General features: G+C 37.0%; 3 protein-coding genes across 3 annotated transcripts; 2 read left to right on the forward strand and 1 right to left on the reverse strand.

The window, feature by feature from the left end:
* The first annotated feature begins 1,751 nt into the window (after positions 1 to 1,751).
* On the forward strand, positions 1,752 to 10,187 carry LOC129796433 (titin). Its single transcript, XM_055838348.1, has 4 exons — positions 1,752 to 2,052; positions 4,886 to 8,993; positions 9,063 to 9,172; positions 9,754 to 10,187. Exons 2-4 carry the CDS (start codon positions 4,912 to 4,914, stop codon positions 10,047 to 10,049), a joined length of 4,488 nt encoding a protein of 1,495 aa, XP_055694323.1. The 5' UTR covers positions 1,752 to 2,052; positions 4,886 to 4,911; the 3' UTR covers positions 10,050 to 10,187.
* On the reverse strand, positions 10,071 to 18,338 carry LOC129794520 (transcription initiation factor TFIID subunit 5). Its single transcript, XM_055835272.1, has 7 exons — positions 18,146 to 18,338; positions 16,966 to 18,082; positions 16,124 to 16,795; positions 12,869 to 12,961; positions 11,654 to 12,786; positions 10,514 to 11,055; positions 10,071 to 10,445 (listed from the first exon to the last, which is right to left on the reverse strand). The coding sequence occupies exons 1-7, from the start codon at positions 18,190 to 18,192 to the stop codon at positions 10,234 to 10,236; spliced, it is 3,816 nt and encodes a 1,271-aa protein (XP_055691247.1). The 5' UTR covers positions 18,193 to 18,338; the 3' UTR covers positions 10,071 to 10,233.
* A 72-nt stretch (positions 18,339 to 18,410) lies between these two features.
* LOC129796434 (ATP-dependent DNA helicase Q1-like) lies at positions 18,411 to 20,811 on the forward strand. The gene is made up of 3 exons (XM_055838349.1): positions 18,411 to 18,737; positions 18,814 to 19,260; positions 19,339 to 20,811. The coding sequence occupies exons 1-3, from the start codon at positions 18,563 to 18,565 to the stop codon at positions 20,736 to 20,738; spliced, it is 2,022 nt and encodes a 673-aa protein (XP_055694324.1). The 5' UTR covers positions 18,411 to 18,562; the 3' UTR covers positions 20,739 to 20,811.
* The last annotated feature ends 6,955 nt before the right edge of the window (positions 20,812 to 27,766 follow it).

Raw genomic sequence — 27,766 nt, forward strand, 5'->3', positions numbered from 1 at the left:
CATTTTAACGCTTTAAACTACTTTAAAGTTTTTTCTTTCTATCGTTTTTGCTACATTTTAGCGTTTAACCAGTCTTTAAAATCCTTGAAAATATCTGTTAATATGATAAATATATTCAATTCCAATATTTAACCCTTTCGCGTCCACTTGAAACATCGAAACATGCGGTCTTTTTATCACGATATTTATTCTGAAAAAAATGCTTTCTCAGAGGACTTTTCTCAGTCAGAACGTCTTCTTTGGCCTCTTTTGCCTGAATTTAATGCATTTGTAACTCGTAAAAACAATAAAACTTATAAAAGTTTGGAAAAATAAAATGTTTTACGCTTTTTTGACATTTTTTCCTAATAATTTATTTCTTTTTTATATAATTTTTATTATATTTTATGTAGGTATCTCTTTTGTTAGATCTTTCTTTTTAAACGTTTGGCATTTATTTTCTAACGTTTGACAATGTTATTGTTATGTCCTTTAAATCTCCTTTATGAAATTTTCAGAAATAAAAATTTAAAAAAGGAATAAAAATAAGATTAAAAAAATCATGTGTCTCTCAGGAGATTTTGGACACCAAAACAGCTTCCTCAGCTACATCACTGAAATGATCTAGAGTAGATACCTATCCGTTTGCACTTAATGATTTGTTTTCTTTCCCAAAAAACTGAATTTGCTAATTGAAATATTTCTTTAACAAAAAATCTTACACCTTTTTTTTATCGCACAGAGATCTTCAGTGATCTCCTAAAGTTATTAACAAGAAGATTAATCATAAAAAAAGAACCTGAGGGGAACGTTGAAAAAAAGTCTCTCGACACGATCTCGTCATTCCTCTGTGTGTGATTTGCTGAGTGAGATGATTTATTTTGATGCCACTTGGCATATTTTCCTATATGTTTTCTTTTTTCCCCACATCTCTGAGTGAAAAAAATGTTCAAATGAGAAAAAAAAATGTCCACTCGGTGCTTCCAAGATGAGAGAGAGAGTGAAGAAGGAGAAACAATAAAATTAATCACTTTGCCAAGAGAAGCAAAAGTATAAATTCTAAAGCATCTAACTAATTAGGGTTTGGCTAAGAAGGGAATTTGGTGTGAAAAAGTTCTTGAAATATTTCAAATTATGGAAATTACGAGAAGCAGTTTTGGGATTCTTTTTTGCAAATTTTTGCAATGCAAAATATTTCCAATTCATGCAGACAGGTCAGTAAGAAGAACTTTTGAAGACCTTTGGGACGTTTTCATTCAAAAAATACTTTTAATGCACCTCATTCGACGTATTCCAATTTAAGAGTTAAAAACAATTAATTGTGACGTCATTGTTTGTATTTTTAGTCAAATCTTTGCGTGTTTTTTCCAGTTTATCCTAGAGTAAAAAATAATCAAAAATATTCATTTCTTTTTTGATCCTGTACAAGATAAAATTTCGTGCATTACGATTGTTTTCTCGATTGATGGTTTAGTCCATACAGAAACGAATATGCTTCTTTAAGTTCAAGGAGTTTATTCAATATGTTTCAGTTAATTTTTTTTTCAAAGTAATAAAACTAATTATTTTTCAGTACTTTCTTTAAGTCTACTTCTGAATTATAGTTTCACTGATAATAAATTTTATAGAATTTTTTTTGAAAATCATTATTTTCGATTTATTTATCACGCAAATTGTATCAATTTGTGAGCTCAAGATTTTCAAATTTCGTGAAATTTTCAAATTCTAACGTGTTTTTTTGGTGCTTTTATTTATGCGTATTTTCACATTCTCCCCAAAGCATCGAGAGCCCCACGAACTTGGCTATTATTTCTGCATTGAGACATAGGACTTTTTGAGATTATTTCAGTTGAGGATTACCTCTTGTGCTGAACACATTTTCCCGCATATTGTGAGTCTCTTTGCCATACGAGTGTGTGTGTGTGATGATTTAGGCGCGGACAAGTGCATAATACCTACAGTCTGTGCGTGCAAAATACATAATAGTCGACGTTATCAGAGCATCGCGATAAGAACTTGTGGAAATCAAAGAGTTTAGACTTGAGAAGTTATTATCTCAAGAATCTCTTATAGGTAATTAATTGATTAAAAAAAACATCTTTTTAAAAAAGAATTATTACGTAAGAAAAAATTAAAAAAAAGAGTGAGAAAAGTAATTTTTCCTGAAGTGATTAACGTCTTTTAGCGATCTTGAGAATAAATCTGAAAAAAAGAAAACTTTTCACGAAGGGAGTTTGTGGTTTTTCTTTATTTTTAGAAACAATTCTCTCTTTCTCTTTTTTTTCCTACCCCAAAGATCCCCGTGCAGATTGGAAAATCGAAGATATTTTCACAATGCTATAATGTTTAATTAGAAGTGAAGTGAAATCAAGTTGAAATGAGTTGGACAAGAATAGCTCATCAGGCTCCTGCCAAGTAATTGCAATGAGATAAATTGCATCACATGATGCTGTATTTTGGTGCAAATTCCACAAGGAAAATGCTTTTCACTTTACAAAATACCAGACTATCGTCCAAAGGAGCATAAAAAAATGAAAAGATTTTTTTTCCATCAACTAAATTCTCTTATCAGAGAACAAAATATAAATTTAAAAAATAAATATCGCGACACTTTGAATGGATATTATTGTTACACAACGTCTCCATCGTAAATTATGTTGTGGAAAAGCTAAAAATATTTTCATATATCGCACCATGGTTAAAATTTTTCGAGGAAAATGTCATATTATGTATATTTTGCCTCAACGCGTATTGTCTGCAAGAGCGCCAACGATAAATGTCAGACAGATGGACTGTGTTGGGTTTTTCTTGGCACGCACACTTCATAGCGAAGAAGAGTTTTCTTTGGCGGATAAGATGCGACGACAATGTGATAGGCATGGTCAAGTTTAAGGGTAGAGTGATTCTTCCGTTGGACAAAGCACTGAATGTGTGCAAAATTGAATGTTTTGCTCATTGCAAATTCATAAAATTGCTCAAACGGTCGTTATGCTTTTTATCTATATAATAAAGAAAGGATTTCGTGTCTGTACAGCTATACAAATCTACACCGTTTGACCGATCGTGATGAAATTTGGTACAGAGACTCCTTATATCAGGCGCTTTCGAATGGCCGTATTCATTTTCCCCCCAAAGCCCCCCTTCAGGTAGCCCCCATATAAAAGTCATGTATTTTTTGCGAATTTTTGAATTTGGCGCCTGAAATGTTGTATGAAAATGATTTCTTCTCTTTGCAAATTTTTTTCTTTTGGGTTTGATGAGAGCTCTCCATCTATCTATATAATAAAGAAAGGATTTCGTGTCTGTACAGCTATACAAATCTACACCGTTTGACCGATCGTGATGAAATTTGGTACAGAGACTCCTTATATCAGGCGCTTTCGAATGGCCGTATTCATTTTCCCCCCAAAGCCCCCCTTCAGGTAGCCCCCATATAAAAGTCATGTATTTTTTGCGAATTTTTGAATTTGGCGCCTGAAATGTTGTATGAAAATGATTTCTTCTCTTTGCAAATTTTTTTCTTTTGGGTTTGATGAGAGCTCTCCATCTATCTATATAATAAAGAAAGGATTTCGTGTCTGTACAGCTATACAAATCTACACCGTTTGACCGATCGTGATGAAATTTGGTACAGAGACTCCTTATATCAGGCGCTTTCGAGTGGCCGTATTCATTTTCCCCCCAAAGCCCCCCTTCAGGTAGCCCCCATATAAAAGTCATGCATTTTTTGCAAATTTTTGAATTTCGCGCCCGAAATGTTGTATGAAAATGATTTCTTCTCTTTGCAAATTTTTTCTTTTGGGATCGATAAGTGGCCCAAATCTGCCTTTAAACCATCATAATTTATTTTCTCTCTGAAATTTGCGCGAAGCGCAACAAATCCCCGCGAAGCGGGGCGAGGTAAATTGGAGCGAAGCGACAATTTACCTCGTGTAGCAATATAAAATACATAAAAAATATATGAAGAATTTAAAATTCAAAGAGGCGTTAGAAAGTCATTAATTGAAAAGTAAAAAGTATATAATTTGTTCAATAAAATAAGAGAAGAAAATGCTAAACATTTGAATTGAAAATTAATTTTCATAGAAAGAAAGAATAAAATTTATTCATTTCAAAACCACTCTCTTGTTTTACGACAGTTTAGTATTTTTGAATATGGAGCCTTTAGCCTAGTTAACCCTCTAGCCCTAACCAAACAATCGGAAATGATTGTTAGTTTTTATTTTATTTAATTTTGTTACGGGTTCCATCCAATAAGATGATTTCCCCATGATTGTTAGTGATGAACGCAATTTTATGGAATATCTTTAGACTGCATTCAACCCTTCCTATCGTCTTTCTAAGTGTAAGAAAAGATCAAACGAAGCTCGGACAATGTAGTTTCGTGTTTTTGCCGTTGTGGCGCTGATACGTTATTTCGCAAAAATAACAAGTTTTTGATATATTTTAACCGTATTTAACATAAATTCGACCTTGTTGAATCAATACAAATGTCAACAATGAAATTTATAGCATAATTTGCAAAAGTTAGGACAATTGGAAGAATATTTTTGTTAGAACTCTGTTGAAAAATTTGTTTTTTTTTCGACTCTTTGTTACCTGATTTTTATTACTCTAAAGACTAAAAAGTCAAAACTTCAATTAAAAAGATTTAAAAGCCTTAAAATACATAAATTCTTTTTCAATTATAAATGAAACGCAAATTTATTTACTTTTGAGCACATTAAATCACTTTAATCTCAATTACAATATCTGTTATTAATTGATGCTTTCGACGTGCCTACAAATACGTTACGTTGAGGATGTTGAGTCAATTATAAAACACATGAAATGAACTTATTAATGTTTCATTTTTTCGTAATTCTTTCAAATCTGATTGTATTTATTTAAATTTGTATTTTTTCAGTCAATCAACGAAGGAAAGTTGAGAAAATGGGTAGAAAATCAAAAGGAAAAGCCAACAGAAACAACCAACAGGCAGTTAAAGTTAGTCAACCAATTGGTAATCAACTCTCTGGTGATGCTGCAAAAAAGGAAACTCCTGTAGCGGAAGAAACAGCTGAAATTGCTCCGAGTATTGCTAAGTCTGAGCCAAGCAGCAGCAATGATGCACCGACAACAGCAGTAGCTGAAGCAGCAACAGCAGAACCTGTAAATGTTGCCCAAGAAATAGCCAAGGAAGAACCCCAAGAGCAAGAAATGGAAGACACTGGAGCAGAATTCAGTCAAGTTGGGAAGAAAAAAAGAAATAGAAATCGCAACAAGAAAAAGAATCAACAAAACATCCAAGAAGTTGAGCAAAATGCAACTGCACCAGATGAAAATGCACCGAAAAGTCCACCCGTGGTGCCTGAAGTGGCCAAAGATGTGCAAAATAAGGAAGAAATGGCTGAAAAAGCATTAAATGCCTCATCAAAGCGAAGTGAGAAGAATAATAAAAAGAAGAATGCAGAGAAAGCAAATCAAGTGGCGTCTGTTGATGAAAATAGAATTTGTGGTGTGGCAATAGATACAGTTGTGAAAGCCAATGAAAGTGGTGACAATGTTGTAGCAAATGACGTTCAACATACAAAAGTGCCGAAAGAAAATTTGTCACACCTCGCGGGGGAAGCTCTGAAAAAATTAGAAAATCCACCTGAGAAAAAAAAAGAAGAGCTCAAACCAGACGCTAAACCTACAGTTGATCAGGAAATTAGTTCTCAGAGTAAATCTGGCGAGAAGCCTGCAGTTAAAGATGAGGTTCAATGTGAAATTAAGCCTGAAGCTAAGTCAGAGATTTCGCCTGAAATTAAGGAAAAACCAAAAGAAAAATCTCAAGACAAAAATGAACCTAAACCTTCAATTAAACAAGAGGCAAAAGGAGACATCAAAACCGACTTAAAATCTGATGAAAAGCGTGAAGAATGTAAGGCTCATGCACCTCCATCTGAAGTCAAACAAAATAAATTCAACAAAAAAGCTGAGAAGCAAAAAGAAAATAAAAATTCTAAAGCCGAAACTAAGCCTAATGTTAAAGCACAACCTGAAGCTAAACATCAAGATGATCCTGTTAAAGTTCAACCGAAGGAAACTGCAACGTCTGATAACAAGACTGTTCAAGAAAATATCGAAGCTGCTGTAGAACCAGATAAAAATGAGATTCTAAATAAGCCTGAGATCATAAAAGAAACCAAAGCTGAAGAAAAATCTGAAGATAATTTCGAAGTTAAGACTCCTGCCAAAGAACAACCAAAAAGTGAGAGCAAAAAAATAAAACAAATTGAAGATGTAAAATCGGGAGAACAGGTTGCAATCAAGACTGAAGCTAAACCTGAAGATAAGCTTGAAGTAAAGTCTGAAGATAAAACTGATAGTAAACCAGAAGTCAAAGTAGTCCCGAAATCAGATCAAAAGCAAGAAGGTAAATCTAAAAATGATAAATCCCAAAAAAAGCAGCAAAAACAACAAAAGACAGAGCAAAAGGTACCGGATAAAAAGACAAAGCCTGAGGACGTTAAGAAAAATACAGAGCCAAAGATTACTCCAGATAAAACAACAGAATTAACAACAGATCAAGTACCCCTCTGTGAAGCTCCGAAAGCCGCCACATTACCAAAGACTGATGAAACAAAGGAGCTTGCAAAGCTCGTTGATACAGCTTCTAAGGTGGAAGTACCTTTGATAGATCCAATAACAATTGAAATCTCTCAACCACTCATCATTACAACGGAGGTGTGCAAAGATAAACTTAAGGAACCAAGTACTGAATCAACATTGGCACAGCTTATTGAGCTAGTTTCCAACACCGATATACCATTGCAGGATATGTGTCCAGCAGGTGTAAAGGAGAAAATGGCAGAATTTCAGAAGCCAATAGCTGAAACTGGTGCAGCTTTGGCTGAATTAGTTAATGTCGTTGCAGGAGTTGATGTCCCTCTAAAAGATGTTGAACTTCCAATAATCGAGGATAAAACTGATAAAGGGCTAAAAGGTAAAAAGGGTAAACAAACGAAAGGTAATGAAACAAAATCTCCGCAAATTCAGGAGAAAAATCAAGATATAAAGAAGGCAGATGCTACGAAGCCAGAGGCTAAACCAAGTGAATTGAAAAAAGACAATAAGAAAAATAATGAGGCTACAGATAGTAAAGATTCAAAGCAAGATAGTTCAGCCAAAGAGAAGATTGAAGTCAAAGAGTCTACAGCGGCAAGTCAAGAACTACAAACGGTAGTCCCTCAGACAGAAGAAACTAAAGAGACTGCAGCCCCTGATAAGGAAATTGAAGTAACGCAGGTTCAAGAAATTAAAAAGGACACAGAAGCAAGTCTGAATGAGAGCCATCCAGAGGTTAGTAGTGAAGCTCCTAAAAAGCCTGAGAGTCAAGATTCATGCCAAGAAAAGACTGCAATATCAACAGAAGGGAAGAAAGACGAAAAAATTGAGCCAAAATCAGAACAAACTCAAACTTGTAAAGATAAGGAAACGAAACCTCTTGAAGAACCCAAAAAAGAGAGTTCTGTCCAAACAGCTCCAAGTTCACAGAAACCGTGTCAAAATACATCTCCACCAATTACAAAGAAGAATAAGGATGATGCGAATATAAGAGCAGCAAAGGAGAAGAGCGAGGCTAAGGCAAAAGAAGTTCCTGAAAAAAATCCGCAGGAGAAAATGGATGCCATTTCGTTTGAACCAGATAAATTAATTGATATCCTGGACACAAAAATGCAGACACTACCTACCAGTACTGGAGCCATTAAGAAGGTTCCAAAGCAAAAGGCTGAGCAGGAGAAAGACAGCATTGGGAGCAGTGACATGGGAGCACAGACACAGATTAGTGTCTTACCGTCTTTCCATGACAAAACTAAGCCATCAGAGGAAGTTAAGGCATCAAATGAGGGTAGGAAAATTAATCAGCCTGCTCAACAGGTACAACAACAGAAGACGGATAAAAGCGGGAAGACTTCGCCACAGAAGAGTCCACCCAAGTCTCCGGCTGGTAAGAAGCCCCAAATACCTCCAAAACCTGAACATCTTCTGAAGAAAACTCCGCAACAAGGCCCACAAAAGGAACCGTTGAATCAGTCTTCAAAAGCGCCTGAAAAACCCGCAGGAAAGAAACAAATGATTTTGTCAGATGACGAAGAAGAATTTATTGAATACAAATTTACACCAAGACAAGTCTTCCTCGCTACAATCTGCCAAGTTTGCAAGATAGCCCTGCAGAGTCCAAACCCATGCCTGAGCTGCCTCATGGTTTCCTACTGCAGTGAAGCTCATGCGAAAGAAGATGCCGTGATACATCAACCACTATGTCGTGCACTTCAGGAAATTGCCCGGAAACGTGGAGGGCATGTTTACAATAATGCAAAGATCCTGTCAAGTGATGACTTCAGGAATCTCCGTGTCCACACCCTCAATCTGTGCGAATCTCTAACACAGCGACCCCTACAACCGTTCGAAAAGGAAATCCTCATCTTCCCACGGATCTGCTGTACTCCAACCTGCCGTGAGTGGCGACCACCATTGCTGACGGAATGTCAAAAATGCGGTCAAGTCTCCTACTGTCGGGAACAACCGGCTCACCTATCTGAGGATCATCAGCGTTGGTGTCCCTTCTTCCTGCTCTACCAAAAACTCATAATCCGCCAGAAGACAATTGGTCGCATTGAACCAACCCTTCCGTCGAGAATCTTCTTGCAGCGCTACGAACTTCCTGCCACAATGGAGGATGTCTTCAAGGAGCTGTACAAGAATAACCCTGCCATTAAGGATGACTGTAGCTATGCAACCCTGACGCAACTAGCAACGGCACCACTAACAGCCTACAGTGCGATGCAGAAGGTGAAGCTTAGTGTTGCGGAAACACTGACTATTCACTTAGTTGGGGCTGAATTGCAATTTGAGGGAGACACCCTGGATAAATGGGAAGCCTTCTTCCTTCATCTCATCCCACAAGTTCTGGAACTTCGGGTGGTTTTCATTGGGCCCGAATTGAATGCGGAAAATTTGCCACTAGATATCTTAAGTCGAATTCGGTGAGCTTTTGAGGGCTGCTAAGTAATTTTACCAGGAACATTTCTAAAATTATTAATAATTCATTGCAGAATGTGTCGAACGTGTCGCCAGTCCTGCCGTGGGGTGAAGTTTGACTTTCAATGCGGGAAACTCTATCACGACTACGCCAAACTGCCGGCATTCACGAAGCCAGATTTAAGTGAGTTAATTTATTAGGTGCAATGGGGTGTAGCCAGAAATCTATTCAAGGTGTTCTTGGAGTTTTTTTTAGTTTAAAGACGTTTGACAGTTTTTTTTTAAATGTTTGACATTTCTTTTAAAACGTTTGACATTTATTTTTAAACCTTTAACATTTTTTTTCAAACACTTGACATTTCTCAATGCTAATTTTTAACGTTTGACGCCTCATTTTTATTTGACGTTTCTTTCCAACTTAGACATTTCTTTTTTAACATTTAACAATGTTCTTTGTACTGTCTGACGCTTTTCCCTTGACGTGCGACAATTTTTCTTTGACATTTGTTGTTGTTTTCTAACGTTTACCGTTATTTTTAAATGTTTGACATATGTCAAACATTTTTAAAAAATCGTTAGGAATTTTATTATTTTATAATTTTTGAAATGTAGTTTTTAGCGTAAAAATAATATAATTTTTGACCTCCAAAAAAGCCGGAATTTCTTGAATTTTTATAGGATATTTCGATACAGATAAATTCCCCCTGGCTACACCCCTATCAATTTAACAAGAATTTTTAAAATAATAAATCCTTTTTTTTGCAGTTTGTTTCTTCAATCCGGGCCTATACAGAGCCACGGGATTCAGTGGCTTGGACACATGGCCAGAAACCATAAAGGTCACCACATCACTCAACTGCCCAATCGTTGTGACTTCGTATACGGAATTGGAGGCCCCGCAGGACCTCACACAGCTCCATCGTGCCTCATCACGCCCCCTAAATCTCATCCATCCACCCATGGTGAATCCCTTTTCATCCCAACGCCCCGAGAGGAATTTCATTTCTGACGAAATCTCCCCGATGATCTTCAAGAATTACTTTGTGTTCATCGTCAGCTAAGAACCAAACGCCGCAGGAATGTCTCTTTTAGAATTTTTTTTAATGGAATTTTGTTCTCCACAAATTATACGATATTCGCACATTTTATTCTTTTCTATCAATTCACATTTTTAAATAAAAAAATCATAGAGTTTTGAAGATTTCTCTTTCTTACCTTTTATTCCCATCATTTTGCATTGACTTCTCAACCACTATCGTACATCCCTACGGCAAGCAGGAGATTTCTTCTTGTAAAGTGGAGCGTGAGGAAGGGAGAGGATTTTGTTGGGAAAGACCTCAGGAGGTACTGTTCACCATCCCGAACGTCAGGATTGTGAGATACATTCACATTCTCACCACTGATGTCCTCACAGAGCTTCGTAAAGTCCCAGAGATTGAGGGTACAGTCGAGAGATCCTGAGAAGGGAAAAAAAATGTAAAAAAAAAACATTCCCGGAAAGAATTTCTCTAAATGATAAACTCACCAGATGCAAGGATTGTGCCATCCCTGCTGAAGCAGAGGCTGTGAATTGTATTGGTGTGTGTGGTGAAGGCAGCAATGAGGTGCCCATGAGCTAAATCCCAAATGTGAACACGATGATCAGCCGCCCCGGAGGCCAAAAAGCGTCCACACATGGAGAAGGCGAGTGAGTAGATTGGCGCCTTGTGCCCCGTCATGAGTCTCACGTGATTCCCAGACACACAATCCCACAGCCTGACGGTGCGATCACTCGATCCAGTGGCGATATAGTTGGAATTTGGATGAAATTGGACACAATCCACATCCGCAAGATGCCCAATGAAGATCCTCAGCGGTTGATGGGAGTCCGTAGCCCAGAGGCGGGCTGTCTTATCATACGATCCCGTGACAAAGTAGTGCCCATGCGGGGAGAAACGAACGTCCCACACAGGAAATTGGTGGCCCTTGTAAACCACAACACACGTCCAGGTGTGCAGAGACCACAGACGTATTGTTGCGTCCTCCGAGCACGAGAGCATCATTGAACGATCCAATGAGAAGGCGCATCTATTGGGAATTTTGTTTTAAATTTATTTAATTAGAAAAAAATTCTGCTTTTTTTTTGTTCAAAAAGGAGTTTATTCATTCCCATGCGGGAAAATCTTTTATTCGGAAAATAATCAGGATGTGCGAGATCTTGCAAAGAACCGAAATAAGAATTAAAAATTCGTTAGATTCTTCTCATTTTCTTTTAAAAATCTTAAGCTTAAAACGATCATAAACTCCTCAAACTTTCGAATAAATATCTAGCTACACCCCTGTGGTGAAGCATATGCCCCACGTCAGGATATACTTTGATACAAATAATCAATGAAGCATTTGCATCAGTGACGTCACTGTCTGAATGTTTAGACAAATTTTTTCTAGAGTTTTTCAGCTGATTTAGTGAAAAATGTTAAGTCTCTAATTCTTTTTGGATTCTCTGCAAAATTGCACGAATCGCAATTTTTTTTCAAATGAAAGGTTTTTTTCTAAGGATAGTGCATAAACTCCTTTTCATCAAACCCTTTCAAAGGGAAAAATTCTTCTAAAACTTTCAACAAAAGGACCACAAGGTTTGTGAGAAAAAGAAGAGAAAAAGATGAAAATGATCAGAAAAACTCACCTGTAGACTGGCCCAGAATGTCCGTGGAATGTACGGCAAGTCTCTGCAGTCCTATCATCCATCATTCGCACAAGGACATCATCAGCATCACGATCAATGTCTTTGAGCTGTTCTGCTGGCTTCATCTCACGCAATTTTGATGGTGTGAGTGACCACACACGGATGATGGACTCTGCGAAGCCCACAGCGAGTAGGCTTGAATCTTCAGCAATTTCTGCACATGTGACACTGTGGGCGGAATTGAGGAGCGTGTAGAAGCACACCGAGGGTAGGGAATCCGGTCCGAGATTTACACGCTTCGATGCTTCGCGGAGAGCCTTAATTTTCTCCAGTTTATCAATGTCCCGGAGCTCCGGGAGGGGCATCCGGTCAGCTGGTGGGGCATTTGGGTCGGATTTGGATTTCTTCGACAGCAACGGATCCTTCTTGGGCTTCTTCTTTTTCGGCTTATCCGGAGCATCGGGATCCATGTCGTCATCCTCCTCGGGTGGAGCTGTGAGTGATTGGAAGTCGGGCTCCTTGAGTAACCCATAGTACACCTTGACCTTATTATCCTGTCGCTTTGCCTCACCCGTCAGGGCACCCGCTGTGGCATCGCATTGGGTCTTATTGCGTGCCACACCTTCGTAGAGATCAAAGTAGAGGTGCTCATTGACAATGTTCATAATGACGGATTGTTTCTTCTCCTGCAAATGCCTCTTCAGGAGTGAAAGCGTATCCCTGGAGATGCGAATGATGAATTCATTGGACTTGAAGGTATCCGTGAGGTCATTCCCACTCATTTGATCGCGCTTCGTGACCATTGAGAGGCGCTTTAGATCTTCCTGGTAGTAGTATTCCTGCTCCGCACTGAATTTCTCCATCAGACGCTTCGCCTGCTCCTCGTGATTGTTGTACACAAGCTCCAGGTACATGTGCACAAGCACTGGGTACAGTATCATGGCCAATTCATGCTTGTAAATATCCAGAGACTCCGCCACAAAATTCCTCAGCTCCATAAAGGATGTCTCATAGATTTCCGGATCACCTTCACTTTTGTACGCTGCAAGAACACTACTCACATCCGAATCTCCCGGCACGGTTTCCGGGACATCCGTCAGCTGTGCTTCCCGCCGTAGGATATCCTCTGTGCCCTTTTATTTATTTATTAAGGAAAAATAATAACAAATTAATGTTTTTGATTTGTTGATGCAGAAAAAAGTGAGGTTAGTTTACCTTCAAATTGTATTTCCGAAGAAGCTGCAGCACTGCCAACAAATCCGTCTTATTGCTGGCCATTTGGAAGCTCTTTAGTTTCCTCCCTTGCACTTAAATTCAAGGAAAAACTTTGATTTTCAGCAAATTAACTAATTTTTCCAAACTACCCGGTGAAGCTTTTGGTCGTCAATTTTTTTGACTGACAGTTGATAGGGGAGATTGGGGTAATAGCGAAAAAAATCAGCGAATTTTTTGCTCAATTTGAATTTAATTTATTTTTGTTAATGTTTGAAGGAAATATAAATAAACGAAAAAATATATAATGAATGTTTCTTAGAGCGCTCCACCTGCAGTCCCTTCATTGGAATCCTCGGAATCCTTAGAACCTGACGGAACTTCCTGCTTATTGTTTTGCAGATCTTCTGGTTTCGGAAATAGGCAGGGCCCTGGTGTAAAGCCTTGTGCAGTACAATTTTATGCTTTTACACCGGCGCCCCCGGCTCATGGAGGCGGAGATATTTTGAACTAAACTATCTTCTTTGAAACGCTGAAACTATTGAAACATATACCCACCAAAAAAACACAATATGACATTTCCGCGGAAAGTCGTTGGAAAATTCCATCAAATTAAATATTTTATTTTTATGAAATAAAATTATAAATAAATTGAACGTAAATTAATTAATAAGTAATAATATCCCATCTCAAGTGCCAGAATTTACATTTTTAGACATTACGGAAGAATTAGGGGGGAAAATTCAAAGAATAATGGTAAATTTTTTGGGCCCTTCTGTTTTCTAATAATGAAGTGATTCTTATATGTTCTGGCGGTTCTGACTACAAGAATTTTTATCTCTTGATTTCATCCCAAAGAATCAGAACTTCCATATTTTCGACAATCAGATGTTCTTAATGAAAAAATTGTTTTTTTTTTAAGTTAGATTTGAGGTCACTTTACAGTACCACTTTCTTTTCCATTCACCCAATAATTCTTTAGACGAATAAAATCATTCCAAAATCAAGAATCAATCCTTTTTTTCTCCACAAATATATACTAATTATTCTTAAAGCGTTCTTTTCTTCTTCAAAATATCTTTTAAAAAAATCTTTATTAGAACAAAATCATTCTAAAATCAAGAATAAATTCCATTTTTCGCGTTTCTTAAAGCGTTCTTTTTTTCATCAAAATATCTTTAAAAAAAACCTGGAAGAGAATAAAAATATTCTAAAATCAAGAATTAATTCTTTTTTTTTCGCGACAAATATACTAATTATTCTTAAAGCGTTCTTTTCTTCTTCAAAATATCTTTTAAAAAAATCTTTATTAAAATAAAATTATCCTAAAATGAAGAATAAATTCCATTTTTTTCACAACAAATATACTAATTATTCTTAAGAGGTTCTTTCCTTCTTCAAAACATCTTTAAAAAAATCTTTAAAAGAATAAAATCATTCTAATATGAAGAATAAATTGTATTATTCTTAAAGCGTTCTTTTTTTCTTCAACATATCTAAAAAAAATCTATATTAGAATAAAATCATAAATTCTTGAATTAGGAATGATTAAGCTGTGTTTCTTTTAGGCACAGCTTTTGTGTACCGAGCAAAATCGAAAGTCGTCAGATCGTGCTTAAACTTGGAACGAGCACGAATTAGTGTCCGCACATTCCAAAAAACGTATGCGCCAAACATATTTTTCCGGGCGTCTGTAGTACAAAGCTAAATTGCGAGAGAACGTTGATAGATAGTGACTTTCGGTCAACGGAAAAGTTAAAATATCGGCTGAAAGACATCCGATTATGAAGTCAAATCAACCCCCCCACACCTCCGTCCGCCATTTTGAATAACCCCAAATTTTGTTTTCGCTATATCTTAGCCCCATTATAGCTAGAGGTCTGAAATTTTGATATGTTGTCAAGCCGTTTAGTCAATATGGCCGTCACAATTTTTTATTAATATATTTGTCAAGAAAAAAATAGAATTAATTCTTGATTTTATTCTTTTAAAATTTTTTTTAAAGATATTTTGAAGAAGAAAAGAACGCTTTAAGAATAATTAGTAAATTTGTTGCGAAAAAAAGGGAATTTATTCTTGATTTTAGAATAATTTTATTTTAATAAAGATTTTTTTTCAAGATATTTTGAAGAACAAAAGAACGGTTTAAGAATAATTAGTATATTTGTGGAGAAAAAAAGGAAAAATTCTTGATTTTAGAACAATTTTGTTCTAATAAAGATTTTTTTTAAAGAAATTTGGAAGAAGGAAAGAACCTTTTAAGAATAATTAGTATATTTGTCGCGAAAAAATACAATTTATTCTTGATATTAGAATGATTTTATTCTTTTAAAGATTTTTTGAAAGATATTTTGAAGAAGGAAAGAACCTCTTAAGAATAATTAATAAATTTGTTGCGAAAAAAATGGAATTTATTCTTCATTTTAGGATAATTTTATTTTAATAAAGATTTTTTTAAAAGATATTTTGAAGAAGAAAAGAACGCTTTAAGAATAATTAGTATATTTTTCGCGAAAAAAAAAGAATTAATTCTTGATTTTAGAATATTTTTATTCTCTTCCAGGTTTTTTTAAAAGATATTTTGATGAAAAAAAGAACGCTTTAAGAAACGCGAAAAAATGGAATTTATTCTTGATTTTAGAATGATTTTGTTCTAATAAAGATTTTTTTAAAAGATATTTTGAAGAAGAAAAGAACGCTTTAAGAATAATTAGTATATATTTGTGGAGAAAAAAGGATTGATTCTTGATTTTGGAATGATTTTATTCGTCTAAAGAATTATTGGGTGAATGGAAAAGAAAGTGGTACTGTAAAGTGACCTCAAATCTAACTTAAAAAAAAAACAATTTTTTCATTAAGAACATCTGATTGTCGAAAATATGGAAGTTCTGACTCTTTGGGATGAAATCAAGAGATAAAAATTCTTGTAGTCAGAACCGCCAGAACATATAAGAATCACTTCATTATTAGAAAACAGAAGTGACCAAAAAATTTACCAGAATTCTTTGAATTTTCCCCCCTAATTCTTCCGTAATGTCTAAAAATGTAAATTCTGGCACTTGAGATGGGATATTATTACTTATTAATTAATTTACGTTCAATTTATTTATAATTTTATTTCATAAAAATAAAATATTTAATTTGATGGAATTTTCCAACGACTTTCCGCGGAAATGTCATATTGTGTTTTTTTGGTGGGTATATGTTTCAATAGTTTCAGCGTTTCAAAGAAGATAGTTTAGTTCAAAATATCTCCGCCTCCATGAGCCGAGGTCGCCGGCGTCTGAAGATGGAATTTGCGATATCTCGGGGCCCTGGAAATAGGCCACTCTGGAGAAGGCGCTCACTTATTCTCATGTAAGTTTGCCGGTATTTCTCCAATCTTCCCCTCTTTGCATCCAACTTCTGCGTTGAGTCCTTATCAAATGCTTCAAGCATTGCTTCCTGCTTCGCTTCCAACTGCACAATTTCTGCTTGTTTCTCCTCAATTTCCTCCTGAATCTTTGCAATTTTTCCCTCTTCCATTTCCATTCTTTCCTGCATGATGGCAAAGTTGCTCTTGGCCGTTGCATCATTTTTCAAAAGCATCTTCTCCACTCTGCTATATTCCTCTTTGAGACTTTCCACGGATTTCAGGAGTTTTTCCTTAATTTCCCCCTGAATCTCAATGGCATTCTTCAACCTTATAATCTCCATTTCCTTCTCTGCAATCTCTATGGAGATTTTTTGACTGACCGCCCTGGCGTTCTTCAGAAGGTCTGCCTTTGCCTCATCAGTGAGATCGTTCCAATTGAAACTGGGCGGAAGTTGGAGCTCCGTTGGGAAGAGTTGGGAAAGTTTTTGCAGGTCCAGGTTAACTTCATTAATTATATCGTGATACTTCTTCATTAGGCGCGCCTTCTGCACGTGAACTTCATTGAATTCCCTACCCTGGAAAAGTCAATCATAACGCGTCCAGTTATAAGAATTGGTATACCGCAACGCGAATGGATCTGTGTATGCGTTGTAATTTAATTTATAAGCAGCAACTAATTAATATTAGAATAGAATTAAAAATTTTAAGAGAATTCCGTGAAATCAGTGAGAATTCGGTGCCTTACCTGAATTCTTTTCGTTAGATCCATCATTGACTGATGCTTTATCTTCTCTTCGCCTAATTTCATCAAGAGTTGCTCAAATTTTTGCGGCAAACCCTCCTTCTGTTGCTGCTCGCACTTCTCCCGGATGTTTGTCTCCATTTCCCTCATCTTCATCAGAGTCTTCTCCAAGTCAGCAACTTTCTGCGCCCCCATTGCTGTCTCCTTTTCCATCTTAATCGTCTCCTCGGCAAGTTTTGCGTGTTGCTTCTTCTTATCATCCAACTGTTTCTTCAGTTTCTCCACGGAATCCTCCTTAGCCTCCAGCTCATCCGCCTCTAGTTGAAGCTCAGCACACTCCCGCTCAAGCTTGGTAATCTCCCTCTTCATGGCAACCTCATTGGGCATATTAAAGCGCTCCGATATGTACTCACTTGTAATCTCCCTGTGAATTGCCGCTGCACCTTCATCATCACCATCATTCCACATCTGATAGGCATTCTGCACGGATTCCTCGAAGAATTCAGCAAAAGCTCGCGTGGGGAAGTCCGTACATTCAAGGGGGAGCGTTTCACGTGCAACAGGGCGCCTGCACTCTGGGACACCATCGAGGAGCCATGAAATGATCACAACGATGTGATTGAGGGAATGCGGGGCATTTGGGGTTTTAAGCCAGGATTTGTTGAAGTTGTACGGATAGCGCATCTTCCGAAGGATCTCAGCAATCTCTTCGACGTAATCATTGCTCAGATTTACGCGTGGCATCCAGAATTTGGCAAGGTGGCAAATAATACGAAGGAAATCCTTGATAGACATCAAACGGATATTCCGGGAAGACACAAAATTTCTATCCAATCCCTCTATCTTTCCAATGTAGTCAAAAATGCGCGTTAGTTGATCCTGGAACCATTTTTTATCATTCAGGGGGGTCTTCTTCCGATCCGTTGATCCCCCAAGCATTAGTGGTGTCCGCATGGGTGTACGCATTGGGGTGGCACGACTGGCACTGCTCGGGCGTGAGGAGAATCGCGGTACTACCATGGAATTCTTCTTCAATGAAAACCCACCACGATCCTCGGAGACAGAGCGACGATCACCCTTCCCGAGGGTGCTCCGCTTTGGTCCAGGAATGCGGCTCTGTCTGTGAAGATAGTGCTTTGAGTTTTTGAAAGGAAAACAAAAGAGGGAAACAATTTATGATTACCTTTGCTGGGATTTCCCGGAGGAATCATCAATCCTGGACTTCCTCATCGTTCTTCCTTGGCTGGTTGTGCTTTACACTTGAAAATCCTCAGATATAATGATCAAAAAACTCCACAAATCCACGAAAATCTAGCAAATTTTGAAACTGTTGTTGGATTTTCCGTTAAACCCTTTTTTGTTTACTTTTCTTTTCCACTGAATATGGTCATTTTCCACGATGTTTCACGAACTTGCGAAAACATAACCTCAAATTCAAACTTGAATTTGAGGTTAGGTTTTTTTGTTTTTCCAAACAACAACAATTTCTCAGAAACTTCAATTTCTTTCTTTTTAACTTTTTAGTGTTTATTGTTAATTATTAAAAAATTCCTTTGTACTATATGCAAATAAAATTAACTTTTAAAATTTTCGTGGAAAAATGTCCGAGATTAGTACTCGGATTGAGGAGATCTCAAAGAAAATCCAAGACGTTGATGCTGAAATCTTTCGGCTAAAGCGGAAGAGGCATGAGCTTGAGCTTCAGAAGGAGAAGCTGAAAGAGAGGAGTTTTGCAGAGAAATCTCAGTATTTGGCAAATAGAAATTGGACAGATGGTGAGGAATTAAAGGAAAAATCCGGAGATTTCTTTTTTTTTTGTTCCTTTTTAATGTTTTTATTCCTCCCGTGTAGAGTTTCCGTGGTCTGGTGACATTGGAAAGCACCTCAAGGACACATTTGGGCTGAAGGAATTCCGGGAGCATCAGGTGAAAGCTATAAATGCAATCCTCTCGAAGCACGATGTGATTCTCGTTGCACCAACGGGGGGTGGAAAGAGTCTCTGCTATCAGCTTCCTGCCGTCACGACGGATGGTTTAACCCTTGTTGTATCTCCCCTGCTGTCCCTCATGGAAGATCAAGTGTGGCAAATGCAGAAATTGGGCGTGAGCGTTGAATTACTCACGTCAACAACGGAGAAAGCTTCCCTGCAGCGAATCCTTAAGCAACTCTCCGATCCGGGTAATGAATTAGCCTTTAAGCTTCTCTACGTTACCCCGGAGAGATTGGCGAAGAGTAAGAGATTCATGAGTTCCCTGCAGAAGTGCTACTTTGCAAAGAAACTCGATAGAATTGCCATAGGTGAGGATACACACAGCACAAAGCAAGAAATAATCTTAAGAATAAAATTAACTTTTCTTCCATTTGTCCCCCATGTAGATGAAGTTCATTGCTGCTCTCAGTGGGGCCATGACTTTCGTCCTGACTACAAATTTCTCGGTTCAATGAAGACAACCTTCCCGGATGTTCCCATACTCGGGGTAACAGCTACAGCCACGGAAAAGGTGATCATGGATGTGCAGAAGATGCTAAATATTCGTGATTGCTTAGTCCTCAAGGCACCCTTCAATCGTCCCAATCTCTACTACCAAGTCATGGAAAAACCCGGCGAGAAGAAGGTTCTCGTGGAGCTTCTGGCGAATCTCCTCCGGAGACGCTATGCGGGGAAGAGTGGCATCATCTATACGCATTCCCAGAAGGATGCTGAAGATCTGGCACAAGCTCTCACGCTTCACAATTGCAAGGTGAATCCCTACCATGCTAATCTGAGCCCCGAAGTCCGTACGAAGGTGCACGAAAATTGGCTTTCCGGACAGATTCAAGCTGTTGTGGCTACTGTTGCCTTCGGGATGGGCATTGATAAGCCGGATGTGAGATTTGTCATTCACCACACAATGAGCCGAAGTATGGAGAATTTTTATCAGGAAACAGGACGCGCTGGTCGCGATGGGAAGTACGCCGAATGCCTCCTTCTCTACAGATTCACGGACGCCTTCAAGATAACAACGATGATGTTTGCCGAGCAAACGGGGCTACCCAATGCCTACTCAATGATTCAGTACTGTATCAGTACCCAATGCCGGAGGGATGTGATTAGTCAGCATTTTGCTGAGGTGTGGAATGAGAGTGATTGCGGGAGGATGTGTGATCGATGTCGCTTCCGGAAACGTCTAACACCACCCAAGATGAACATTTCAAGGCACATTGAGGATCTCTTGAAGATCATTGAGCAAGCCGATGGGATGGATGTGAAGCTGACAGCGGCAAAGCTGGTGGATGCGTGGTACCAGAAGGGACCATCGTACTTGCGTGTCCCGAAGCAGGAAGCACCGTATTTCGATCGAACCTACGCTGAACAGATCATTGCCTACCTTCTTCTGGAGGATTACCTCAAGGAGGACTTCCACTACACTGCCTACAACACCAACAGCTACATCCGCAAAGGGCCAAGGCAGCATAGCTCCGATATGATGGTGGAGATCAATAGGGCACGATTTGTGGATCTTCCGGAAGATTTTCCCCCAAAAGATGACTCAGACGATGACATTGTTCTCATATCGCACTCTCCGCCAGGCAAAAGTCCCCCAAAGAGACCCACAAGACGTACAAATACATCAACACGTACAAAGCGACGCAGGATGTTGCAGAAAACATCGCGAAAATCTTCACGAAAAATGGAGGACAGCAGTAGTACTGATTCTGATGCTACAGATGATGTGGAACTTGTGGAAGAGACGCCGAGTTTCTTTGTGGATCTCGATGATTCTCTTTGCAACTAAAAAGTACATTTTCTTCTCTATAAAATGTTAAAAGAAAAACTTTAAGATCTAACAATAAATCTATAAAGGAAAATTAAATTGTTTTCTATGCATTACAATAGAGAAGTTAGAATTTAATCCATCCACAAATCATTTCCTGATCATTTCTCTGTCCATTGAGCGTCCATAATAATTCAACTTGACCCAGTGAAGTGTGTGCCATTTAATTTGAATATAACACGATTGTGGGGTTTCAACGTTGTATTATGTGGTGGATCAATGCGGGTGGTGCTGCAAAAGAGGGTTGTGCGGATGCATTTATGGAGAGAGAGAGAGTATTGATGAGAAAACTCATTATAGAACAATATATTCTCTGTCCATCGTGCAATTGAAAGTTACTCAAGGAATACAAAAATGTGTAAGTTGAATTTAAATTTTCATTTTGCAATAAAATATTTATTTATTGATAAATAAATAATAATTGGAAACGCCAAAGCTTAAATTCTAGCTTTTAAAAGGTAATAAATTCTCTGAAAAATGAAAAAGAAAACGCCAAATTCATCTATTCTTAAAATCCAATATGGCTACCATTCGCCATTTTGAAACGCTCAAAATGGCGAGATGATTTAGTCCTTTTCAACTTTCTTTTGTCGTTGATTTTCTGTTAAATCTTACTTTACATTTCACCTACATTTTACTTTGAATTGAATAGATTTGGTTAAACCTTTCGTGGAATTAGACTTTTGTAGAATAATATTAGGCCAAGAAAATTAATATGTTTTCTAACCTCAACCTCAAAATAATTAAAATGACACGTGTAGTCCCAATTTTTTCAGGAACGGCTCAGAATTTGATTCTGATTGATTTCCCGTTGAAATTGGGGTATTACAGGTTGAGCTCTCTGAGCATTTTCCCATTTTCATTTTCGCCATACAATTTCCAAGAATTTGAATAAAATTGAACAGGTGGCGCCACGAGTGGCCACAAAAATAATTTCAAGTTGACGAAATTTATGTTTTCTGTGACTTTTTTTCAAAGAATTTATGCTGTAGTGTTATGTTTTTAGTGCATTTTATGCTTTTATATTAAAGAAATATGTGTAATAAGTGCATATAAATAACCCAAAGGGCAGTGCGATGTGACAATAAGTGCATTTTTTGTGGTCAAAAAAGGTGAAAAACATCACTTTTTCCAGGTGAGTTTTCCTCATAAAAAACACCTCAGAATACAATGCGACTACCTCACAACGATTCTAGAACGCATGCAGAATCTGAGGAAATCATATTTAGTCAGGGAAAACCACCCAATTTTCCGGAACAGAGCTCCAAAGTTTTCCCGCGAAATCATTGACAATATTGTCAACCCTTTGTTTACATTTTTTATGTGAGGTGATTGGAATTTTTTTGGGGCGTTTTCCTAAAAATTGAGATGTTTTCCAGGCCTAAATTGATTTTCCTTACATTCTAAATGCATTGTAGACTTTATGTGAAGGGTTTCATAGCATTTTAAATACAAATAAATTGGAAAATTCACGCGATATGATGTCTCCACTACGACCCTATGCGCTGTATAGCTTAAGACTGGGTTATAGGGGGGAAGGTAAGGGGGGTTACAAAAAAAAAAAAAACGACCCTATGCAATTTCGCGGGAAAACTTTGGAGCTCTGTTCCGGAAAATTGGGGGGTTTTCCCTGACCAAATTTGATTTCCTCAGATTCTGCATGCGTTCTAGAATCGTTGTGAGGTAGTCGCATTGCATTCTGAGGTGTTTTTCATGCGGAAAACTCACCTGGAAAAAGTGATGTTTTTCACCTTTTTTGACCACAAAAAATGCACTTATTGTCACATCGCACTGCCCTTCGGCTGATTTTTATGCACTTATTACACATATTTCTTTAATATAAAAGCATAAAATGCACTAAAAACATAACATTACAGCATAAATTCTTTGAAAATAAAGTCATAAAGAACATAAATTTGTCAACCTAAATTTAATTTTATGACCACCAGTTGGCGCCACTTGTACAATTTCATTCAAATTCTTGGAAAACATATGGGAAAATTAATCGAGGAAAGTGCTCATTTTCCTCAACCTGTATAACCCCAATTTCAACGGGAAATTGATCAGGATCAAATTTTAAGCCGATCCCGAGAAAAATTGGATCTACATATATCCTAGTTTAATTATTTCGAGGTAAATTTTTAAATCAGCTGTACTATATATGACCATGAGGTAAAATTCAATAGTCAGAGAGACTTAAGTTGTCTCAAAAACACATTTTAGTAAAGTTTTCTTAAGATTTCTTACTCAAAACTTAAGATTTCTTCAATTTTCTTAAGCAAAACCTAAGATTTTTAAGTCAGGGTAAATGCATATTTTTCTATGATTTTCCCGGCTTGTCTACGGTCATATTTTGTTAAAATTGTTGAGCACTTAGCCCGATTCACTATAATTTATGAAAACTTAAGTTTTGCTAAAGGAAATACAAGAAATCTTAAATTTTCCGTAAGAAATTTTAAGTTTGCATTAAAAAAATAACTTGAGAAATATTAAGAAAAAATATCTTAAAACTGTCTTACTAATGAATTTCCCTCTTGCTATAAAATTGACAAACTGCGCCCTCATCTTCAGTAAGTGTTTTTGGTGGAGAATCCTAATAATTCAGTATTTATCGTATTTATGGCAATTGGGGGCTGACTTTTACGTCGACAAATAGGGCTGTTCTACAATTTTTGAATCTTTAACGGTTGAACGGCCAATCAAATTTTTTTCATGACCTATTTAAGAAAATGGAAAAAATGTACTGGTAAGCTGACCAAGCTTACGGGAGCTGTGTTTCTTTCAGTGTACCAATTTTGTGAGAGCAAACTAGAACGCGAATTAATTTAAATACGCGCAAAGTCGGGGAAAGTTGAAAAGTCATACCCTAAGAAATGTTTGGAAGGCCATATCTCGAGAACGGATCCATAGATTTTCATAAATTTTTTTTTGTTTGAAAGGTCTTGAAGTCAGCTATAACATATCAAAAAATGAAAAAAAATTATGTCGCCATTTTCGAAAAATTCGAGTTCGAAATTTTCGAAAACTTTGTTTTTGACTTTAGCGCCTCTTGCGGTCATTTCTCGAAGTTGCAATGTTCTAGACATTTGTAGAGTTTCTCGAAACCTTTCATTTGCGCTTGAGTTGATCAAGATCGGACTTGTAGAACCCGAGATATGACATGCCAACTTTGGAAGGCTATATCTCGAGAACGGATCCATAGATTTTCTTCATTTTTGGCATGAAGCTAGATAATATGGTCAGCTACAACATATCAAAAAATGAAGAAAATTTATGTCGCCGTTTTCGAGATATTCATCGAAAACTCATCGAAAATTTTGTTTTTGATTTTTGGCCCCCTAGCGGTCACTTTTGAAACTTCGGATGTTCTAGAGAGTTGAAGGGTTTGTTGAGATCTTTCATTTGACCCCGGGTTGATCAAAATCGGTCAAGCCGTTTTCGAGTTATGGTCGATTTTCGATGAAAAATTGTGGCGGCCATATTGACTAAACGGATTGACCGATTTTCGAAAATGAGGTATCGTTGGAAAGCTCTTGATGGCCCCTACAACATATCAAAATTTCAGATTTTTAGCTATTACAGGGGCTGAGATATAGCGAAAACAAAATTTTGAGGTTATTCAAAATGGCGGACGGAGGAGTGGGGGGGGTGGATTTGACATCATAATCGGATTTCTTCAGGTCGATATTTAAACTTTGCCGTTTACCGCAAGTCTCTATCTATCACCGTTCTCTTGCAATTTAGCGTTAGGTTCCGGCCGGCCGGACGGACGGACGGCCGGAAAAAAAATTTTTTGGCGCATACGTTTTTTGGAATGTGGGGACCCTAATTCGTGCTCATCCCAAGTTTGAGCCCGATCTGACGACTTTCGATTTTGCTCGGTACACAAAAGCTGTGTCTGAAAGAAACACAGCTAAAAAGAAAAGTCACTGATCATTTTCAACTAATTACGCGTTCAATTCCTTACTTGATAGAAGGGATGGAAAGTAAAATTGAAAATATCTATCTTCTCATAATGAAAAATTCATGAAGGAGGTAAAAATTAATGGAATTGCCTGAGACATAAAGAATAAATTTTAGAAAGTATATAAATAATTGATGGACATTTGTTTGCAATTTCCTTTTTCTTTTCCTCCCTGGAAAAAGGTGACTCATCGATCAATGTTCTGGGAGAAACCCAAAAGGCGCAAAAATAAGGATTCATATAGTAACATGAAAAGGTTAAGGCATACCCAAGGAGAGAAATCGCTTGAAAATAGGGAAAATTTTCGAAAATCCGTCGGCAGGGAGAGGGCGAGAATTGGTCAAAATTTCGACGCCTTGACGAAAAATGGGGAATAAAAATCCCAATTTTTCTTTCGAAAGTTCGTCGAAAGCATCTTCCCTATTTCTGCCCAATTGGGAAGTGATGTCGAAACGTGGCCGACCATATTTCGACGGACTGTCGAATTAGGGCAGAAATAGGAAAAATTTTCGAAAGCATGTCGACATGTACTGCCTTGATTTCCTCATTATTCTTCTCTTTCTCTCCAATGATATTCAATTCAAACAACATATTTTTATATTCTTCTGCTCTTTTCACACATCACATGATTATATTGGGGCCTCCATGGCGTTATTTTACATGACAACAATAAAATGCCAAGACAAAATGGAACACGATATTAATAAATATTAATATTTTTATATTGCGAGTTATCCTGACGCTTGGTCTTTGGAAAACCATGCCACACCCTTTTCCCGACATGAATATTTGCCATAGGTGATAAAATGCCATTGCATTTCACAAATTCAAATTTTTAATTATATTTTAATTGCACATAAAAAAATGGAATTTTCCAAAACCTTGTTGAAAGTATTTTTAAAATTTCTTTACACATCCTGAAACATGTTGGTCAAGTTATTTTGGATGCAAAAGTCTCAGATAATTAATAAATCGAATTTAATTTTAGCAAGTAAATTTTTGATTTGCCGCGCACGAATAAGTACGCCATTGAGCTCATTAACCTCAAAACCTTAAAGTCCATCTGTTGACAAAATATGAAATCAAAAATCTGGAGAAGGGCAGAAATTGGGAAGAAATAGGGCAAAAATTGGGAAGATTGTCGAAAGCATGTCGAATATTAGTCGACAAGTTGCCTTATTTTTTCCCAATATTAAAGGAAATGGAGGAAGGAAAAATTTCGACAGACTGTCGACATCCAATTCCCTATTGGGAAGAGGGTCGAAACTTTTTCGAAATATTTTCCACTTGGGCTGCCCAATTTTTTTACTTAAAAATAGGGCAGAAATTGGGCTGCTTGATAGGGAAATATCCCGAATATATTTCGAAAGATGATTTCCTTCCAAAATAGGGCAGCTACTTTCGACATATTTTGGAAATTATTTCGACATAGGGCAGCATTTGGGAAAGTAGGTCTCGTTGGGTAGATACAACCAGCCAATGCGGAGTGCTGCATAAATAATTGATGACATTTCCTTGTTCACAAAATGTAAAGTATAATTCTGACCAAAATCATTGTCGCTCACCCTTCATTTTGTACCCGTAATTAGATAATGGAAAATCCATTTTCTTCATTTTCCATTTTGTGCTGAACATCCTAAAGTCCAACCACTATGCTTGATTTTATCATGAGATGCGATGAAAAGAATTTTTGCCAACCAGTTGGGATGGGAATTTTTACGGCGTATCTAGGCGATTATCGGTGTGGTGCAGTTGTCAAAATCGGAAATTAAAGCGGGGAAAAGAGTTGGTGAAAGTCCATTTTGCAAACTTTCGCAATTTTCCCATTGCGGCTTCCTTGCAACGCTCATTCAATGCAGGCCCATTTTGTGTTATATGTCGGTGTACACGTACACAGTTCGCATTGCAATCCAAGTGGGGGTAGATGGGCTATCGCTCACTCAAGCTGCCTCTCCCCCCAGTCCACCCCTCATTCCATAATCGGATGTCCAAATGGACAACTTTTAACCATTTTCATCTAGTAATTCGATAAAAGTGTTTTCATCCACCACATCCACTGATGCACTTTCCAATAACATTTAGGTTTCCACCAACCCCCATTATAATCTTTGCAATAACTGCTAAATTGAATGAACGTGCCACATATGAAATTATTTTTTTCCTTATTGTACGTTAATGTTATAAAATAAAAGAAATTGATATACAGAAAAATAGCTAAAAATTAAATAAAAAAAAAACTTGAAAATAAATCTCAAAATAGACTGTAGGACGAAAATTAATTTTCTTAAAAAAAAACATATTTACTACTTTGTACTACACTACCCTCAAAAATTTTCCGGGCAAGCAAAAAAATGGGATAATTTTAAAGGCAAATTTCAAGGAGCTATATCTTCGGTCACCCAATTTGCAAAAATTTTTTAGTTTTGAAAGGGTATATTTCTCACATTTCCAAAACTGGTAAATTTTTGAAAATCGGTCAACCCGTTATTTATTGGCAGCCATTTTAGTAAAGCTAGGTAAAAGCGTTTTTTTTTTCACAATTTCACAAATTTAGACTTTGACCTCTTGCATCTCGGCCGCTAGTGCACTGATTTTTACAAATAGACTATCGTTGGAAAGGTAATTTAATTCCCTTTCTAAATCTGATAAACTTTTGAAGATCGGTTGACTATAGCCGGAGAGATGGCCCCTTGAAATTTGCCTAAAAAATGCGTTATTTTTGCATGCCTGGAAACTTTTTGCGGGTAGTGTATGTATGTATATTCAATACATCATAAAATTCGTAACATAAATTAAAATTAAATATATCATTCAACAAAATTATTTCTAGTTAAATTTCATCAACAGACATCATCCACATTGAAATTGGAATCAAATAATTTGAATATGATGAAAATTTAATAAATACACATTCATTATACATAAATTTCTTATTTAAAAATCATATATGGTACATAAAATATGCAAAATGCAAATAATATGGTATATTCTACAATATTGTAATTAATGTGCTTTAATAATTTGA

This window comes from Lutzomyia longipalpis, chromosome 4, assembly GCF_024334085.1.
Source record: "Lutzomyia longipalpis isolate SR_M1_2022 chromosome 4, ASM2433408v1".
In the NCBI taxonomy this organism is placed as follows: Eukaryota; Metazoa; Arthropoda; class Insecta; order Diptera; family Psychodidae; genus Lutzomyia; species Lutzomyia longipalpis.

Bases quoted from the DNA above. Each gene is read 5' to 3' on its own strand.
- LOC129796433 (XM_055838348.1), top strand. From the start codon at position 4,912: ATGGGTAGAAAATCAAAAGGAAAAGCCAACAGAAACAACCAACAGGCA. The intron at 8,994-9,062 runs GTGAGCTTTTGA...AATTCATTGCAG, and splicing joins GATATCTTAAGTCGAATTCG to AATGTGTCGAACGTGTCGCC. The intron at 9,173-9,753 runs GTGAGTTAATTT...TTTTTTTTGCAG, and splicing joins ATTCACGAAGCCAGATTTAA to TTTGTTTCTTCAATCCGGGC.
- LOC129794520 (XM_055835272.1), bottom strand. From the start codon at position 18,192: ATGAGGAAGTCCAGGATTGATGATTCCTCCGGGAAATCCCAGCAAAG. The intron at 16,796-16,965 runs GTAAGGCACCGA...TGACTTTTCCAG, and splicing joins ATCTAACGAAAAGAATTCAG to GGTAGGGAATTCAATGAAGT. The intron at 12,787-12,868 runs GTAAACTAACCT...AATAAATAAAAG, and splicing joins TTCGGAAATACAATTTGAAG to GGCACAGAGGATATCCTACG.
- LOC129796434 (XM_055838349.1), top strand. From the start codon at position 18,563: ATGTCCGAGATTAGTACTCGGATTGAGGAGATCTCAAAGAAAATCCAA. The intron at 18,738-18,813 runs GTGAGGAATTAA...CCTCCCGTGTAG, and splicing joins AAATAGAAATTGGACAGATG to AGTTTCCGTGGTCTGGTGAC. The intron at 19,261-19,338 runs GTGAGGATACAC...TCCCCCATGTAG, and splicing joins ACTCGATAGAATTGCCATAG to ATGAAGTTCATTGCTGCTCT.